Source organism: Harpia harpyja, chromosome 7 (assembly GCF_026419915.1).
Source record: "Harpia harpyja isolate bHarHar1 chromosome 7, bHarHar1 primary haplotype, whole genome shotgun sequence".
NCBI lineage: Eukaryota > Metazoa > Chordata > Aves > Accipitriformes > Accipitridae > Harpia > Harpia harpyja.
This window is the reverse complement of record NC_068946.1, coordinates 14786404-14806103: the sequence shown is the minus strand read 5'-3', so window position 1 is coordinate 14806103 and position 19700 is coordinate 14786404. Positions and strand designations below refer to the sequence as shown.

Genomic DNA, 19700 nt, shown 5'->3' with positions numbered 1-19700 from the left:
GGTCTCCAGACTAAACTTAAAGCTATCTGTTTTATGGCCTTCGGGTACTTTTTCAATTCCAATGCCTCCCTTTAGGTCCACGGGGACTCGTGGAGCTTTTGGTTCTTCAGTTAAATTGAGCTGTGCTTCCTCAGGGTACTACCTCTTCAGCAAAATGAGCATGCCAAAGGCCAAATTGAACAAAACCTCTGAGATTCCTTCTCAGGCATCTCAGACGCTTTGTAGAGAGCTGGTGGCAGAAATCCAGATAAACCACACGATTCCAGGATAAACAACCCACTTCCCCAGAGCAGCTTCTTCCCAGTCTTCTTGCTTCCTCTGAGACTTCTTCCGATGCCCTTGGATGTAGAAGGTGTCAACACCTCCTCTTCTTCCCAGGCCCACTAGATCCTGTAGTCCCAGTCCTGTCTGGGAATGTCATCAACCCACCAATTGTGTTGGGCTGGGGGAAGACAGAAATTGCTTCACTGCAACCACCTGCTCTCGGGGGCCCAGGTGTAATGACCCAGTCAGCATGGAAGCTGTCTGCTTCCTTTCCTCTGCTGAAAAAATAACCTCTTTCCTTGCCTGAACTAATACCAGATAAATTTGCTTTGTAACGTCTCTCTTTTTGTCCCCAAATCTGATTCATTCTTCTAAGGTTGTTTAGCAAGGCAGGGGAGCTGGAGCTGTAAGTTGAAGCACAGGCAGCACAGCCCCCATGCAGCCCTGTTGAAGTTCAGCTTTCAAACACTCACGGTCATGACTGACCAAGCAGAAAAACAGTATTTTCTTTCTCAGGTTCCCAAACCCGGTCAGGGAGATTGGCAGTGATGTGGAGGCTGGGGCACAGCCAGGTTTTTGCTTGTCTATGGGGGCTGCGATAGGGGGAGGACGAAGCGGGTTTGCAGGGAGGATGTAGTACGCTGCCTGGTGGGAATGGGCCTGCAGGAGATGAGGACAGTGCTGGGGCTCCTGTGCTTTTCTTTAATGGCCGTGGCCTGGCTTCGCTAGGGCATGTGATGGGGCAATCCTGACATTGGCTCCTTCTCCCCTATGCATCGCTCTTGCTTTTAATTCTTTACCTCAAGAACGATTAAAAAACCCAAAACGCGAACACCAAAACATACAGTTGAAGTTTGAGCACTGTTTATCTGCTGATTATTCAAACAAGGGCCTGGGGTGTGACTAGCTGCGTGAGCCAAGAGGCTTCGGGGCTGATTCCAGGGGCTCTTCCCGCAGGCGCGGGGCGGCGGCGGGGGAGGGCAGGGCCTAACCAGGCCGCCGGGCCGGTTGCTAGGGCCGCGCTGAGCCTAGCAACCGCCCACTCCTGCTCTGCGCTTGCGCAGTGAGGCGCCTTGCGCCGCGGGGCACGCCGGGAATGCTCGGAGCAGCCGGCGGCGGCGGCGGCGCGGTCCCGCCGCCGCCGCTATGAACGAAGCGGTGGTGCGGCGGACGCAGGAGTCCTTGGGCCGAGTGATCCGCAAGCCGCCGCTGACGGACCGGCTGCTGAGTAAGCCGCCCTTCCGCTACCTGCACGACGTGATCACCGAGGTGGGCCGGGAACCGGCCTGCGGGCCCGCTCCGCTGTTGCTAGGCAACAGGGCCTCCCTGCCGGCTCGGCCGCCCCTGGCGGGCGGGGGGAGCGAGGGGGTCGGCCGGGCGCGGGGCTGTGGGGGGGCTCTGCCGGGGGCCACCCGGGAGGGGGGGACCCAGACACCTTCCCGGGGCCTGCGCGGGGCTGGGCGGCACAGGCGGGTCGGTGCTGCGGGAGGGGTACGCTCCGAGTAGCAAGTAAATCCTCGGGGTTTTAGGGCAGTGAGTAAATCGCCCCGGTTTTAGGGTAGCAGGTAAAATCTCAGGGGTTTTGGCGTTGCTGGCGGCGGTTAAGACCAGAAGAGGGGTCTGACTCTTTTCCTCAGTCTGCCGTGCGTTTGATCTTTCGTGAAACCTGCCCGTAGGTTGTTTTTCCACCTCCCACTTAAAAAAACCAAAACACAAGTCTTAATTTTGACATTCACCGATCTGCTGCATTTGTATATAGTCACATGCAAAGAAGTCAATAAGGGAATAATGCAGAGCTGTGTTTAAAATGCATATGCTGGTGTTTACATTGTGAATCTACCGGATTCACCAATCATCAAGGTTAAAGATGGAATTAAATAGGAAGGGAGGCCCGAGCTGTAAGCAAGGATTAAGTCTCCTTGTTCCAGAGCATGTTCAGAGATGCAGCAGACCTCCGAACCTGCTTTAGAAATAGTTCTAAACAAGGTATCGTGTCTGAAAACAAATAAGGCCAACATATTTCCTATTGTCGCACCAGCTTTATTGAACAGAGGCCTGCAAGTGTTCTTAACTTAGTCCTTTTCTTTTATTTTGAAGGTAATCAGAGTGACAGGTTTTATGAAAGGACTTTACACAGATTTCGAATTGAAATCAGATAATGTTAAGGTGGGTACGAAACTTCCTTATTTGTTTAGCTTTAATATTAGTATTCTTTGAAACTTGCCGCAAGGTATTTTTGGTCTTTTCTGCGTTTGATGTCAAGTACCTGTCTTTATTTTTGTGAAGAAATTATAAAAGCTATTGCCTGTTGCTTATATTACGCAATGCTGAGGTGAACACCCATAGATTGCATTTGTGGATGTGACACAAACAAGATGTTGTGTGTAGAGAACTGCTTCTGTAAAGATCTCAAAACAGTGAGGGTTAATCTATGACCAGATCTAGGTTTCCAAAATACTATGGTATTACAAATGAAAAGAATCAATATGTAGCAAGATTGTCTTGAAGTAGTTAGGCATTGATAATAAATCACAAACACTAGAAGTCTACTTACAGCTTTTTAAAGAGTCTTGGGGTCTCTCAATGGAATGTATGTTTTTATATTTATTGCTTTATATATGTGTGTCTATACACGCATACATATATATATACTGTATACATACAAACAGCAAATAATCTTGCCTAATATCCTAGGACTTGCCAAGGTATTCGTCTAGTATATGCATTCCACAATAGGTTTATTACAGTATTCACATGGCTAATTACTGAAAGAGGAGGTTAATGTTATTACTGAAAAATGCTTTTCTTAAGTACAAGGGTGACTTTAGTCTCTGTTTGCTGCTCTTCAACTGTCTGCCTCTGCTGAGCTGATGCTGACTTCTCCGACTGCCAACTTGATTGGAAACTTTGGTTACTTACTCATGGCAAATAACGTAGTGTTTGTGTGTTGCTAGTTAGACAGCTACATCCATTGGTGATTGTTTAACATAGCAACTGAAAGTATCAGGTCTATGAGCCTGGCTTGTCATCCATACAGCCAATTGTATGGATGTTTTATGTACTTCTTGCAGCTAATTATCAGTCTGATATGTACGTTTACTTCTGTGACTGTTCTTATTGTTGTTGGGATAACCAAAATCTAAGTTATTTATGCAATGGATTGTTGTTTTTGTTGGTACTGTCCCTGTTGAAGCTTGTCAATAGGTTCTGTGGTGAGGAGCAGCTTAGCACATCCTGCCTCTTCTTGGGAGAGCACGATGCATTTTATTTGTTGATTGAAAAAGCAGATTTCTTAGCAACTCCTGAGTAGGTCTTTGTTTGCATCTACGTACTGTGATAGCTGTGAAGTTGTGCCAGTCTTGAGTACCTTTCTGAGAATTTCGTTCACAGACCATGAGATCGTGATCTTCAGGAGTTCAGGCAGAGGAGATCAAAATGGTGTAGTGTGGGGGAAAACATCTCTAGCTGTGTTCTTCTTCTCAAAACACTGGTCAGCAGAAAGGCTTGGCTCTCACAGGTTGCTTCCTTACTGTGATTTCAGTTGGATTTGTAGAAAATCAGGAGGGTAATCGTTATGCAGTGACCAAAACCAACTGCAGAGAGCTAGAGTCTGAGAGCAGCAGCTGGAGTCCATGTTGTGAATAGCTGTGTATATTTCTATGCAAGGGTGATCTGCTTTATGTAACTCGAGGGAATTGTACTCATCTGGTGTGATAATCTGGCAGTAGATGCACAGACTTGGAACGGGCAGGATGCTTTCAGAAAAAAGAAGAGGTTTGTACCCACTGTGAAACAGTCCCAGTGCTGCAGTCCACAGTCTGCTTGCTGTGGGCTGGGAAGAATTGACAGGTGCTCTTTGCAAGCTGGCTGTTCTGTGCTGTTGCAGATCATGAGGTGCGTAGACTGAAATGACGAAAGCCCAAAGCTCAAGCTGGCTCCTGGTCTGGACATCCCCTTACATGCTATGCAGCGTCATGCACACATATGTGCAGCAACTGTCTTCGTTTCTACTTTCAACTCACCTCTCCCACCTGGACACGGCAGTGGGGTCCTGAAGTACCCACTGTTTCTTCTGTGCTACCTTTTATGTCTCCACTGTTGGGATAATACATTCTGCTTCGGTAGCTGGTCCCCTACTCCTGCATAGAGAGATGCAGGAGGCAGGCTGGAAGCATCGCACCAGCCAAATCTGCCCTGCAGAGCATGCACATGGACCTCACTGAATTCTAGATTGTTTCAGGGATATATAGTCATAGCAGTCAATTGGAGAGAGATGTAAGGGGAATTTAAAGCATGAGGATTCCTTAATTGTTGGGACTTCTCAGAAACAAATACACCTCCTCTACTAGCTACATTGGATGATATTGCTGTCTGCGTGTTTATCAGAAAGGTTCATCTTGTTATATCTAGTAAAACATTGTTCTCTTATAAATGGAAAGATTGCATATCAGGCTTGCTCTTTTAATCTTTCACATCAGCTTTGTATAGATATACACACACAAAAAGGCTCTATATCTATATATAAAGTCTGAGCACTTGAAATAGGGGAGACACCTTTTTTTGAAATCTACCCAATAAAAAATATTTTCTTAAGCTCTCAGCACTGTTTCAGATGTTTGTGTCTATTTTGATAGAATTTTATTTACTGTTGCAAGTGGGAGCCGTAGATTTCTCATTGGGTTCGTGAGGATTTCTTATATGGACAGAACACACTGATAACGTAACTGCTGAAAACAATGAGGATGTAGGAGAAAATTTTGGATCTTTATTTGCAAATGCTTGCTTTAGAATAGCGTCCTTTCTCCTTCTCTAAGCTAATAGATTGCATATATCCTTGGAAGGACGGACAACTGTTTTCATAGAAGGAGGTTGCAGTGTTTCCTTCCTTTCCTTTTTTATTTTTCAATGCAGGGAGCACTAGTGAGGGTGAAGTGCTCCTGATGTTAATGGAGACAATCTGAAAATCCCAGCTATGTGGCAGTTGTTTGTTTTAATCCATTTAGAAGAGCCAAAGATGGGAAGTACCCTGACTCTGGAGACTGTCTTCCCATGCGTTTAACTATCATTTACGCGCTTGCAGCAGAACCCAGTTCTTGTTTATGGAGAGTGGCTCTGGGACTTGAGATACCATGTGAACAGCTCTGTTCAGCTGCAGTGCCACAGGAATAGATAGTGCTATGAGATGGCCTGTAAAGAGCGTTGGCCTTGCTCAGCTGAGGAAATACAGTTGCTTTCCTCTGTATCAGTATGTCTGTCAAATTTGATCCAGGTCATTCTGGATCTGTGCACCTGAGATACTCAGACAGTAAGTGCAGTGCAAAATCAGGTGTTTTACTGGATGACTACAATTGCTCCTTTTCTGAATTAACTGAAATGATAGTGGTCCACTTTTCAGTTATCAGTTTGAATGCAGTAGTTTATGTTCTTTTGAACTGACACCTATTAAAACACACATACAGAATTGTTCTTATATGGGTTTACTTTTTAACACGCTAGTAAAGTACTTTATCTCCAGTCATGAGTGTAAAGGATGAGTGAGTAGACTTCTGTGCTGGGCTGGTAAATATTCCTTGAATTTTATTATGTTTTATTAATAAAAATCCTTTTATTTTCCTCACTGAGTGTTCTACAGCTGCAGAGACTTCACACCATGATTTTATTCTCTGGGCCAGGAACCCTCCAATAAAATTTTACTTGGTGGGGGTTTGTTTATTTTGTCTTTATTTTTTTCTTATGATTTTGCATAATCACTAAAAGACATCATCTCTACTGAAGGGCACTTGGGGAAAGTTGTTTGTAAAGTATAGTTATAAAACTAAAACACATCTGGCAATTGTGGAGATAAAAATGTATGCCTGTATCCCTTTCCCACCATCTTTCGTATGTTTTCTTTACTCACTGTTAAGTCTGGTTTGTAAAGTATGTGTACAAGCATGTAAGTCCTTCAATTTAGACTCGTACTAGTCCCATAACTTTGGGACTTCTGTGCTGAAAAATATTCAGGGCAAGAACTGTCCTTCTAAGCAATATCTGCTGTAACAATCCCATTGTAAGTCTTTAGTGATTCTTTTGGTAATACTTGCATGATTTGTTAAACAAAACTTTATCTTTAAAATGCAATCCGTGAAAATAGAGTGCCAAGGGTCTTACAACGGTCTTAAAATGCACTGGAGCTAAATGATAAACATATTAAAAAGACAAAGTTATACTTTCACTTTGGTCATTCCAGTTCAGTGTTCGTCCATTATCAAAGCTGTCATTTCTTAATCAGAAATAAATACCTAACTATAAATCAGGGGCAGCCCTCTTTCCTGAATTTACAAATCACATGCTGCTCTTGTTGTACAGATGCTTTCTACAACTATTCCTCCCATCAGAGTTTTTCTAGTCTTTAGGTGGTATGTAGAATTATTTTGGAGTCTCAGTATTATTTATTAATTGCTCTTTTACCAGGATAAAGATGCCAAAATCAGCTTCCTTCAGAAGGCAATTGATGCTGTTGTAATGGTAACAGGAGAGCCACTGTCAGTAAAACCAGCACGTGTTGTGGCTGGACACGAACCTGAAAAAACCAATGAATTTCTTCAAGCAATTGGGAAGTGTTGCTTAAATAAGGTATGACATCACATAATATATTTTATACACGTGGTGATGTATTGTCAGAGCTTATTGACACTCCTCTGCTGTTTTTAATTACACAAGATAAACATTGGGTCACCACTTAATAACAACAGCAACAACAACAGAGAGATGGTGTATGATCCTTAGTAGAGTTTGAGCCAGGTCTCCATGCAAGTATGTTCTGGATATTTTAGTGCTTTTAATGTATACTGTTTTTTATTTTTCACCTTATTTCATTGGTCATTTAATAACATTTATTAGGTTTGAAGAAGAATATGAAGCTTCAGAACTTTTAAACCTTTTGGATGCAGACACATTAATTATATGACTAGATGCTGCCACTTTTTACTTTGTCTCCTTTAACATTTCAGTCAAATCTCTAATTCTGTAATAAAAGTAATTTTTCCAATATGCTTGCGCTTTTTTTTTTTTTTCTTTTTTGAATATGGAAATGCAGCAAAGGAGAAATTTGATAACCTGTTAAAAATAACTGCAGCAGCAGTTCTTAAATCATTGTTTCATTAAGTCATGGGGGTTCTTTGCTACAGGTGTTACAGAGATTTTTGAAATAGAAGGGTATTATCTAAAGCTCCTGAATTAATGAGTATGAAAAAATTGTGTATATTTAACTGTGACAAACTACAGTGTTTACAGGCTGTCTGCAAGTTTAGTTTGGATTATCTTTGTCTGATAATCTACTCGTTTAAACTTGTGTTATTTTGTTTTAATTAGCTGAGTGCTATGAGCTTCTTCCTTATGACTTGCTTGAGATCAGGAAGGGGGAAATTGATAAACATAGGCACAGAGACTGGATGAGTTAGAAAATGTGCTTGATGGAACAGCTTTGTAGAACGTTGTGATGAGATTTAATATCTAGAGGGTATAGGCTACCCATTTGACCTAAGATAATTAGCCCCTTGGCTTTTATTGTGAAACAAGCTTGATGTGCATTTTGGAAAAGATTCCTTTAGTCTCTAGCTTGATACTTTTAGTGCTGAGCTGAGCACGCTGCTTGGAGTTAGGTAGCTCAGGCAAGTGTTGATAATGTGCAGAAGTTTGTGTCCAAGTGTGAAAACCCACAAAAATTCATAGTTTTGCATTTACAAATGAGGAGAGAATCAGGAGTCAACCCCCAGGGCAATATCCGGTTTAGCGATCTAAAAGCTGTTCCTGTTTCAGGAAGGAGAATTTTCCTTCCTGAATGGGATGATTTTTTTCTTTTTTTTGTTAATGTAGTCAAACTCTCTTTGCCACTTGGACATGAAAACATGATGTTAATTTGCTGTCTAAATGATCTAATTAGTAATTGCTTGTTGTCTTAACAAATGAACTAGACGCAGAAGCTTTTAAAACAGTGTAACTGCAGCTTATTGGAAGTCATTCTTAATGTAGTTTTCTTTAGTGACTGTTGCTGATTAAGCAAGTATTAGGTGAAAGTGGAGTGGCCTAAGAGTGGATGGAAGTACAACATAATGTGGTTTTAAGAGTGTTTAACCATTCTAGCAGTCGTGGTATAAGGATTTGACAGTCATTTACCTTACCATTTTGAAAAATATTTAAGTTGTTGGAATGAGAATTGCTATTGTGCTATAATACATAAAAAGCACCATATATTTATATAGCTCTGGTACATATAATCAAATTATTACAAGAAGTACAAAGAGGTGTTGGACATAAAAGGGCATTATTATTCCTGTGAAAGACAGTTTCCAAAAGAGCAGAAATATCAGCTTTATGTATAAAAAACAACAAAAAAACAAACAAAAAAACCCAACCCCAAGTCATGGTGATTACAGAGTTAGGAAGAAAATAGATATTTAATAAAATAATTTACTCATTTCAATGATGGTTTTCTATTCCTTGCAGCTGTCCAGTGATGTTGCTGTAAAAAGGATCTTAGCTGGGGAAAGAGCTGATGCTAAAGGGAAACCTCCATCTAAATCTCAAGATAAAGAAAGCAGAGAATCCAAAACAGAAGAACAAAAAAGCCATAAAGAGGTAGGCATTTACAACTTTAGTGGGATACAGGGGTTACCACTCTTTGTGGTTTGTTTGTTTGTTTGTTTTTTGCTTGCATTTTTGTCTGTGTGATAGAGTTGCCATATATTGGAATTAATTTTTAGTTTTGACTTTCTTTTTAGGGTAGAAGAGACACTGAAATTAAAGACAGAAGCTCAAGCAGAGACAGAAGACCCAAAGGAGATTTGAAAGAGAGCGAAGAAAGAGAAAAAGAAAGTGATAAACGGAAGGATAATGAAGACAGGCACAAAGACCCTGAAAGAGACACCTTTAAAGAAGGAGAAAAACAAGAAAGGGAAAGAAACAAAAGCAGAACAACAAAGCAAGGAAGAGAAACAGAAAAAAACAAGGGAAAAGGAGACATAGAACGAGAGGATGATCTTGAGCGTGATAAAGGACAGGAAAGAGAGAAAAAAAATGAAGGAGGAAGAGAAAAGGACAGACTGAAAGGAAGAGACAAAGATAAGGCTAGGGACAGAGAACGAGAGAAAGACAGAGATAGAGGAAAAGATCGGGAAAGGGATAGACAGAGGGACAGAGAAAAAGATAGGGAGCATTTAAGAGAACATGGAAAGGATAAAGCAGAGAAAAAGGTAATTGAAGTGTTATTGCAGAGATCAATAACTTTTGGCATGCTGTGGTAGGGACTGAACATTTGTTATAATGACCTTGCATGTTTGTATTCTCTGCTCATTTAACAATTAAGTACTTTCTTTAACAGCAATTACTCTCATGAAGTGAAAGTGTCGGTGTGGATTTGATCTGGTAAGAGTGTGACTGAGGCCGTATGTGTAACTTCATGTCTCTGTCGTGATATATCTTGACTTGAGCCATCAGACTCATCTGACTGTGCTTCTTGAACATCTAATAAGCCGTTTCTTTTCTGAACTCTGCATGTCTGAATTCTCCTGATCACATTAGATTATGTTTGGCAGAGAGAGGTGGCAGCGACTATTGGAACTGTGTACTTCTATCCTCATGTGTCTCCCCAGTAATGCATGCTGTTCTTGCAGCCATAGCCGGCTTTTAGGGAAGATGGGGCTGAAGAGAGTTCCTTTGGGCCATAACCAGTCTCTCCTGAGCTGACTTCTTCTGTAGCAGGACACACAGGATGGAGTTGCACATCTGTATTTTTCTTCTGGCTTTCTAGATTAAGCTGCTTGCTTCCAGCTTGTTTTTTTTGTTTTGTTTTGTTTTGTTTTTCCTTGAAAGAACTGTTGGGAAGCCCATCTAGATTCTTGCAAGGGTGCTCTGTTTGCAGTGGACTCCACACATCATGTTACATCTTTGAGAAGGAACACATCCACCGTTTCCCCATACTTCAGGCCTTCTCAGTGTAAAGTCCTAAACTGCCTTAAGAGCCGTCTCTTCATTGCTTTTCATTTTTTTGTTCTTTTATCTTCTCTCTTCCTCCTCTAAATATTTCCTATTCTCCTTTTCTGTTCTGTTGCGTGCTGGTTCACAGTAGAAATTTGGGATTAATGGACATCAAAGATGCTTCTGTTAGGGGGTAGCTTAATTTTGTTAGATGTGAGGAAAGCAATTCTGTCAGTACCTGTCTGCTGGCTTTAAGGATTCTTGCCTTCCTGGTGTTACTCAGAGAGAACAATGTTTAACTGTTGATTTTGCTCGGTTAGTCTCCTGCGTGGGGGAGGCAAGGTAAAGAGGGCAGGTAGATGGATAAGGTAGATGGATGCATGTTGTAATGTGCTTAGTTCTACTCTATGCTCATTTCCCCTTTCACGTTATTCAGGTAAGTAGCTGGCTTCTCAGCACACTGAATCTAAAGCAATTAATTTCTTTTCAGTCTTCAGATTCTGAGGAATCCACACTTAGAAAAATGCAGAGGCCAACTAAAGACAGCAAGTGCCAGCCAGATAATGAGGTTAGTAGCATAGAAGATCTGGGAAGGTGAATATTTTTGTTTGTTTGTTTGTTTTTTAAATTTCTCTGAGCTTGGACGAAAGAAGGTCTACTCAGCTTATTTCATTTTCCAGATATTATTTCTGCATATTGATATGTGGGGTACTTCAGGAAAAATATTTATTTGTTCAAATCTTTCTGTTTATTCCTCTGGATCTTTCCTGGGAAAGCTGTTAGGGGTTTTTTGTACTTCAACAGAAGTTACTGTTTTGGAAAGAAAATGAGTCCAGTGTTGAGTCTGGGCCCATGTTTTGCAGCTGGATGATGGTAGGGCAGAATAGCGACTCAGTGATTGCTTCTGAACAGTAGCTGTTGCTTGTGATGCCATTGTGTCTGTGTCTGCTGCTTCTTGATGACCTGAGGCAATTGGGGGAATTATGGAGCCATATGGCTAAAAGTTTAAAGAGTGAGACTTCAATAAATTAACCTAAAGCAGCTCAGGCTAGGAAAAAACAGGCAGAATCCCAAGTCTAGCAGGAGTCTCTGTTGAGAGTCTGTGGGCCGCTGACGTCATCGTGTCTTCTACATGAGATGACAAATTTATAGCTATTCTTTGACTGAAATCCAACCAAACTTTTTAAATTATTGGCACTTGGAGGGAGAGCTTATAAAATAGTTTTTAGCCTGAAGCAAATGTTCATGGCCAAGTTAAACTTCCTGCAAATTGGGTCTCTAATGGAAATTCTGAGCCTCATCCCAAACTATCGTAGTGCTCTTGGGCACCACAATAATACACTGGGGCAGTAAAGTTTCATTTCCCGTCTTAAGTGCTTTTGGGAGTCATTCCAAGGCATGTGGGTTTATTACCTTAAATCTAGATGACATGCTTTCCTCTACTTGCTTGCGTAACAGTAGACACTGCTTAGTTTTTAGGTGATGAAAACACACACTTTAGACCAGTGCATGACAAATGGTCATCATCTTAAGACTGTGGAGGAGACAAATGAAATGAAAATGTTCCCAATGACTTTTTAGAGCTGGAGAGCTAAGATAGCTGCACAAAGTGGTTTAGAGGAAATTCCGGCAAGAAATAATTGGGAAATGCATCTAAAGGACTGGGGTTGATCTTCCTGTCCTCACAGTAGTTTCACAGCAGGGTAACGCCTTTATTTCCAGGGATTTACCCTGATTTAAACTACTGTAACTCCATTTGAGTCACGTGGCAGTGAAACAAGTGTATTAAAAAGGGGGGAAACAATTTACATCTTTATGCATATGAGGAGTATTGAATCAGATTTTATAGTCTCTGCTGCATAATTAATAAATATTCAGCATCTGTCTTTAGCTTTTTGTAAATATAATACAAGTGAAACAATTTGAAGCAGCCCCTCTCAAGCAGTGGCTGATATACCAGTACCTAACATGTCACCGCTCTTTTCTGCCTTAAGGATTGACCTCTTGTCTTTTCTCGTTTTGTTCCTGTTGTGCTCATTTACCCACTTCGCCTGGCTCCTAGTCCTGCTTTCTTTATCCTCATGCTCCTAGCCACAGCTTCTCTTTCTTTCCAAGCCTAGTCTTACATGGCTTCACATCATAGTGAACTATTTGTCTTCCACTTGACTTTCATCTTGCTTCCTCTGTATTTGCATTAGGTCCTTTCTTCAGACACGCTGCTTGGCAGCATAAGAACATGGAAACAGTGGGGGAAAAAGCAGTGGGGAAATGGGAACTTTTACTTCATTTGAGATGTCCACAGAATTTCAGGCAGAACGGCTTTTATGCTGCATTTACTTTAGAGAACAAAATAATTTAATTTTGTTTCTTTCATATTCTACATGTACAGCAAAGCTGGTCACTTAAAGTTTAGTTCCTGGCTTCGCTCCTATGAGATTAGGAGTCTTAATAAGATTCAATCTGTATTCATACAAGTCTTAATTTTTCTTGCTGCTAATTATCAGAGGCCAGCTTTAAAATACTACTTAAATTTTGACAGGCTGATTTTTTATTTTTTTAAATGTATTTTTCTGGTACTAAAGGAACTCTGTATGTTACCCAGCATGTAATAGTCATCACATGGGTATCTGTAGTTTTCTGGAATGAAAAAAAAGCAAGTATAATAAGTAGGAATTAAGAAGAGACATTTGGCTAACACATGGCAATCAGAAGAAGACTACTTGCTGCTTCAAGGCTAGCTGTTGCATACCACACTGTTTGTGATCAGATCGAGTTGAGTTGTATTCTGTTAGCTCTCAGTCCATCTCAGGTAAAAGTCTTGTTTAAAATGGACACTTCATAGCATGACTTGTTGACCTTCTAAATAATAAAGATGTTTGTTTTTTGACAAAAGGTGATTCAGGTCATAGAGCTTCTAAGCGTATGGTGCTGTTTATATGAAGTGACTGCAGAACAGGTATGTCATTTACCCCTAAGGCCAAACACGTTGGAAAAGTCTCTTCCATTTTACAGATGGCTGCCGAAACTCTTGGCTAAAGCTTTTTGTAATATCCTGTCACTTTTGGCCACTTCTATAATGACTTTTATTTTTGCCCTACAAACTGTATAGCTCTGGAACTGGTCACTTGAATCAGCCTTTAAGTCATATCTAATGAACTTCTACTTCTGTTGGATCTCATCTCGACTATATAATGAAACAACTACTGAATGAAAAAAGACATAACTGCTCTAGAAGCAGCAGAGAGAATCGTTCCATGGAAATCTGCTGGACATGGCTCAAATATTTTTGTTCTGGTGCTGTGAATGACCCTCTCTTTTTGGTGTCAGTTATTCATAACTGGCTCATAAAATACAAATCCATCATTAAAACTTATGTTTTAAAAAGTGGGAGATGTTTTGTGTTTGAAAGGTTTTAATTAGCAGAAGCTAACACCAATAGAACACCATCTTGCGAGCCTTCATTTGAGGAAAAGATAATTGATCGATATTTTCTGAATACGTTTATCACCACAGCAGTCAAATTGACCTTAACAAGTAGAGATCTTTCCTTGTTGCTGTTGCACACTAATAAATTCTGCCCATTAATAATGATAGCTGTTTTAGGAATAAATACTGGAAATACAGACAGTTTGAGAGAAAGAGCAAAGAAAGTCTTTGAGGGATACATAGCTTTCAGTAAAAGCATTAGAAATGAGCCATGTTTATTTGTTGAGGAAGAGTCTTGCACAAAATTAAAAAATGTATTTATATATGTAGTTGTATTTTACATAAAACTTTTACACACGCACGCACTATTTACAGCATACATACATGCAAGTATACCTGCTGGCACTGTGGATCTAAATAGAAGAAAAGTATTGTGGAGGGTTGATTGAATTAGATTTCTGTTCACAGACTTAATTCTTATTTATTATTAGTGAACTATCAGTAGATCTAATGAATTAGAGGGCAAAAATCACAGTGGCTGATTTATATAATGAGTTGTCTCCCTCCCTTGCTTGGGCAGGACTCTTTTTTCTGCCTTTGACTGTTGATGCATGGAGTGGCCGTGGCTAGAGGAGATGTATGTAAGCATGTATAGAACTAGTTATGAGAGCAGTATAAAAGTCACTGATAGAAATTGTTCATGACATCCTTACATGAATGTAGAGGTTGATTGTTGCATGGAAAGGAGGGAGAATTAACAGTTTGGCAGGATGTCTTTTCAAAGCATATTCCTCTTCTTGACCTGCTGAAACATTAGAAATCACTGTTATGTCTTAAAGTGAAGTGAACCTATTTAAAGGTTAATAAGGAGGACAAAGCGGCAGATTGGATGGTTTACAACAGGCTGCTCTATCCTCTCCAAATAGAAATGTAATTACTCAAAACTGGGAAGCGTGCATACATCCATCTAGGATTCCACTTTAATACGTTTTTTCCAGGATGGTGTGAGATAAGTGTAAGATTTCTTTTTAATGGCTCCAGTGACTGCTTTTCAAAGTCTTGGAGCCTCTGAATTTGTGAGAAGAAGAATGGCCTATTTTATCTCCCTCTGGAAAGACTCAAATCATAAATATTGTGGGATTTATGTTTTTGTGTGCTACCATAGTGATTAAATTTTAGCTTTTACTTTGCACCTGTTGCCAGTGTGCACATGTGGCTCTACAAAAATGTTAAGCAGTGTTTGTAGTCACTACCTGACATAAATAAATGACTGAATCCACTCCTCCAGGAGCCTCAGCACCTATTCTCAACTCCTTCCCCACCTGTGCTAATAATTACATCACCCAAAGAGCTGCTGAAGTTTGAGTGTACCAGATGTGGCCTGCGGGCCTGTAGAGCCAGACTCTGATGTTATGTGAGCTTTATTTTTGCTCCTTGCATAATGTTGTGATTGTGAAAGATGGTAGTAATTAAGATGAACTAAAATGAAGATTAACCACTTCAATATTAGCCATGCATTTTAGACTTCTGTCTATTTTTCTTCATAACATGCCTGTATCAGAAATAGTGTGGCCAGCAGGTGCAGGGAGGTGGTTGTTCCCCTGTACTCGGCACTGGTGAGGCCGCACCTCGAGTACTGTGTTCAGTTTTGGGCCCCTCACTACAGGAAAGACATTGAGGTGCTGGAGCGTGTCCAGAGAAGGGCAACCAAGCTGGTGAGGGGCCTGGAGCACAAGTCTTATGAGGAGCGGCTGAGGGAGCTGGGGCTGTTTAGTCTGGAGAAAAGGAGGCTGAGGGGAGACCTTATCGCTCTCTACAACTACCTGAAAGGACGTTGTAGCGAGGTGGGTGCTGGTCTCTTCTGTCAGGTGGCTGGAGCTAGGACGAGAGGAAATGGCCTCAAGTTGCACCAGGGGAGGTTTAGATTGGATATCAGGAAAAATTTTTTTACTGAAAGGGTTGTCAGGTATTGGAACAGGCTGCCCAGGGAAGCGGTTGAGTCACCATCCCTGGAGGTATTCAAAAAGCGCGTAGACAAGGCACTTCAGGACATGGTTTAGTGGGCATGGTTGATGGTTGGACTGGATGATCTTGAAGGTCTTTTCCAACCTAAATGATTTTATGATTCTATGTTTCTATTTCCTGAAGAGTGAAACGAAAGTATTGGTAGCTCTGGTTGTGGGTCCAATAATAATTGTAATAATCCAATGAAGATAGTGTAAGTCAAAACTAGTTTATGTCAAAGCAGGACTATGTACTGTCCATTCGGCTAGATTTTTGCGAAGCGTAGGATGTAGGGCTTTCTTTTGATTGATTGAATACCTGAAATTCTGAGTGTACATGCTATATTATGACACATTATATTACACCTCATGGAGGTGAAGGAGATGTAGTTTCTAAAGGGCTTAAACTAACTGTTGAAGCTGACTCTTGCACAGACTGCCCACTTTCCTATAAAGCACCTCCAAGTAGTTCAACTTCTCAGTTTATCTCACACAGTTTGCATGCTGTGATTGTCTGTTGTTAATAAGCATTTCCCCTTTGTTTGTCAAGAACTTCTTTTGAGCTCATGGTGCATTATAGCATATACAAAAGCAAAATTTGCCTTCAAAGCAAACTTACCACCATGTCCCTGACATGTAAACTTCATTCCCCTCATTCATGTAGCTGTCTCTTTGGGGCCGGTGGATACACTGTTGTAAGCTTGTAGAGGTGAGATGATGCTCTTGCATGGTCACCTAAAGTAGTTTGAGTAAAAATACTTACAAGTATCCTATATTTTTAGACACCTTGTAGTGTTATTTTCCATTACGACATGTATGGTCCATTGTCCTGTATGCAAGATATTATGGAAAATGAATGTTCTACACTGTAATTTGACAATTTTCTTTTACAGGTTATTGGAACATATAATGTTAACATTTGCATAGAAATGGAAGAATTTGTAGTTCTCATTTATGTTATAGATATGGTCATTATCAGCAGGGTTGACAATAAATCTTGAATGCAAACTGCATGGACTGTTAATTCACACAACCTTCAAAAAAGCAGATAAGGAGGAAATCCTGTGAGGTGCTAAACATATTTCAGGATTTTGAACAAGATGCAGAGATGATTATAGGGAGAGAGAGCCTAGAAACATAAAATGGTATTCTATAAATCACCTGTACTTCATCTGTTGTGTTCAGAGGTGGTTGCTTCCTCTTTAGCAACAAGTATTGCTCATGAAACCACGGACTTAGGTAAAAAGACAGGAAGGTTATTAGAAGCATGAATGGCTTGTTGGAAGCTACTGGTTTATTAGTGTGTACAGTACTGTAAGAAGTGGGAAGCCCTGTGTGCATGTATAGTGGGCCAGATGCCATCGCTGGTTTCATCATCTGGTCTACATGCACGCAGAAGACATAGAATCATTTAGTTTGGAAAAGACCCTTAAGATCATCGAGTCCAGCCATTAACCTCACACTACCAAGTCCACCACTACCAAGTCTGCCCCTTCTGTTAGCCAAGATTGGTGTAAGGGGATGGACTGCGTCCTTCCCACCCTGATCACATGCCCAGGAGTTTTGGTGGGCTGGCAGGAGTCCTCCTTTACACCTTGCACCTCCTCTGGAGGCATTTGGGCCCCAGCTGTCCTTCAGGTAGAGTGAGTAGTAAATCTGTACTATACCCTACCTAGAGTAGTGGCAGCTTTCACGGACCTGCCCCTCTGCCTGCTCTTGCCAGGATGTTTTTTTGAGCCTTTTCGTAGGGCAAGTGCTGTAGCTGCCTTCAGCTTCTCTAGTGCTATCTGTGCATAGGCTCAGTTATTCCTTTGCACACAGGGGACCTCACAGTTCAGGTGGCCTTGTCTCTGGGGACCGATGTTGATCTCATCTCATGAGAGGGTGCTGTTTATGCACGTCTTTTTCCCAACATCCAGCCAAATGGACCTACTGATTTAACTTGCTCCTTTCCAAGGGTGTATGTCCATTGAAACGTGTAACATAATGCCTTTGCAGAAAGTGTTGTCAGTCAAGCGTTCTTGACTTCAGGCAGTGCAAGCTATATTCAGAGAAAACAAAATAATTCTCGTGTGTGCTTGCCTGCTTTCATTTCCTGGCCCGTCTGAATCACTTTCGGACTAAGGTCAGAGTCCTCAGAAGTGTCCTGAATTTGCTTCCAGTTTGATCTTTTCCACTTTTGAACTCATATTCTCCTTCCTGTACCAGTTGCAACTTTGGATCATCCATTGCTTGTCTGCTGGACTTTCTGGCAGGACCCATTTCTTGGTTTGTCCAGGGTCTTTGTCCAGGGAAGTTGCCATTTGAGTAAAGGACCATGCAAGTCTAGTGGCACAGTTTTTTAGTCTTTGCTTCTATTTTGGAATGAAATTTAAAAGACTTCCCAGAAGGTTAAAGTGGAATTGTGTATCTGATGTAGCTGAAACATATAGGTGATTGTAAGCATCTTACTCCTTTTGGTAGCTCACTGGTAACTAAGCGTTGTATCCCAAGACCAGCAGTGGCATCATAGATGCTCCACAGATTTCACAAGATTGTTGTGCCTTGGATACTATTAGTTCACATTTGGAGGTTGTCTTTACAATAACAAAATCTAATCATATAGGTTCATTTAAAAGCATGTATCCAGGAAAAATACTTGCAGACTTTGAGGAAAATAGACTTGACATATTTTTAATCATATATGTGTGGGTCAGTTTTGCAAGTGAATATTTTTTATGTATAATACATATAGATAAAAAAGCAACGCATGTAAGTAAATTTAATATATAAATATATATATATTTTTTATATACGATTATATAAATTTGTGGGGCTTTTTTTTTTTTTTTTTTAAAGAGTGAAAGTCCTGCAGGAATGTTAAGGCAGCCTTCAACAAAAGGATCAAGGCAATGCGCCAAACCCGGAGGAGAAGGTAACTAGAAGGAGGATATTATTTCTATTAAATATGCTGGAGGGTTATTGAATAGGAATAGCATAAATACTTAAATATCCGTGTTTATTATTTTCAGTGCTTGTTTTATACTCCCAGTCTGCATTTATGAATCCAATAGGCAATTTTTCTGCATGGATTTGATACATAGAAAGTGGTACTCAGTTCAGTTTGCTCGTGTTCCTCGTGCACAATTGCAGATATAAATTCAGCCTGCTCTTGATATTTATTGTGTTCTCTCTGAATGGGCTTTTTTAGTTGGTCTACAACTATTTCTTTTTCTATTAGTTTCCCAAGAACTGTTTCTTTGTTTAATAATCTAGCAAGTTTAGACAAATATGGCTTGCAAAACTTTGGTGGTTTTTTTTTTTTTTCCTGTGACTGAGGATTAGTGGACAGTATGTCCGAGTTGATTAAATTAATGCACATTACCTTTGCATGAAGTCACATGTAAAAGTTTGTTGAATGTTTACAGCAGAGCGATATTCAGCACAGTATTTTTGTTTTAGTGAGACTTAAGATATGTTGTTTAAGGTTGTTTTAGTAAGATGAAAGACATTTGTGAGGCAAGATGTCCTTTCCTTTAGGGATAAATCATAAAGCCACGAACCCTGAATTTGTAACTTTATCACTTACTAATATTTGGGAAGAGTGCTCTTCCTAAATTTGGCTAGGGAATCCAAACTTCACTTATTTTCTCAGTTTTTCAATTGTTTCTCAAGGATTTGAAGTCTTAGCATTTGGTCTTCAGAAATTTTGTGTTTATAAATGAGAAGATCATATTTGTCAAAACCCCCCAAACAACAAAACAAAAAACAACAAAAAAAGGCCTGTTCCCTGATATTAACTGAATGCAAAAAGGAATTTCCCTGGATATTTGTTTGATAAGGAGTACACTACAGCATCCACATTTGTGTTACACTTTCTGGGGTTTCTTCAGTGAAAAAATGGTTGGGTGAATTCAAGACTAGCCAAACCTTCCTGAGTGATTTCCATAGCTTGAGACACTTAAAATACTCCAGGTGTAAGCTGAAGAACAGGTGAAGATAAGGTGTTAAGCAAAACCTCTGGCTTGCAGCCCATTTGATGATTAGAGAAGATTACTCTGAGTATTGCAA

General features: G+C 40.5%; 1 protein-coding gene across 5 annotated transcripts in view; it reads left to right on the top strand.

The window, feature by feature from the left end:
• The first annotated feature begins 1336 nt into the window (after window positions 1-1336).
• TRAF3IP1 (TRAF3 interacting protein 1) overlaps window positions 1337-19700 on the top strand; it is a 45234-nt gene continuing 26870 nt past the window's right edge. For 3 of the 5 annotated variants that reach the window (XM_052792402.1, XM_052792401.1, XM_052792405.1), the window contains exons 1-7: window positions 1337-1533; window positions 2362-2430; window positions 6718-6879; window positions 8752-8883; window positions 9027-9497; window positions 10712-10789; window positions 18489-18564. In XM_052792402.1, coding sequence (XP_052648362.1) covers window positions 1411-1533; window positions 2362-2430; window positions 6718-6879; window positions 8752-8883; window positions 9027-9497; window positions 10712-10789; window positions 18489-18564 — 1111 coding nt within the window. In that variant the 5' untranslated portion in view covers window positions 1337-1410. The remainder of the gene's footprint in view (window positions 1534-2361; window positions 2431-6717; window positions 6880-8751; window positions 8884-9026; window positions 9498-10711; window positions 10790-18488; window positions 18565-19700) is intronic. The other 2 variants (XM_052792404.1, XM_052792403.1) reach the window with 2 other exon arrangements.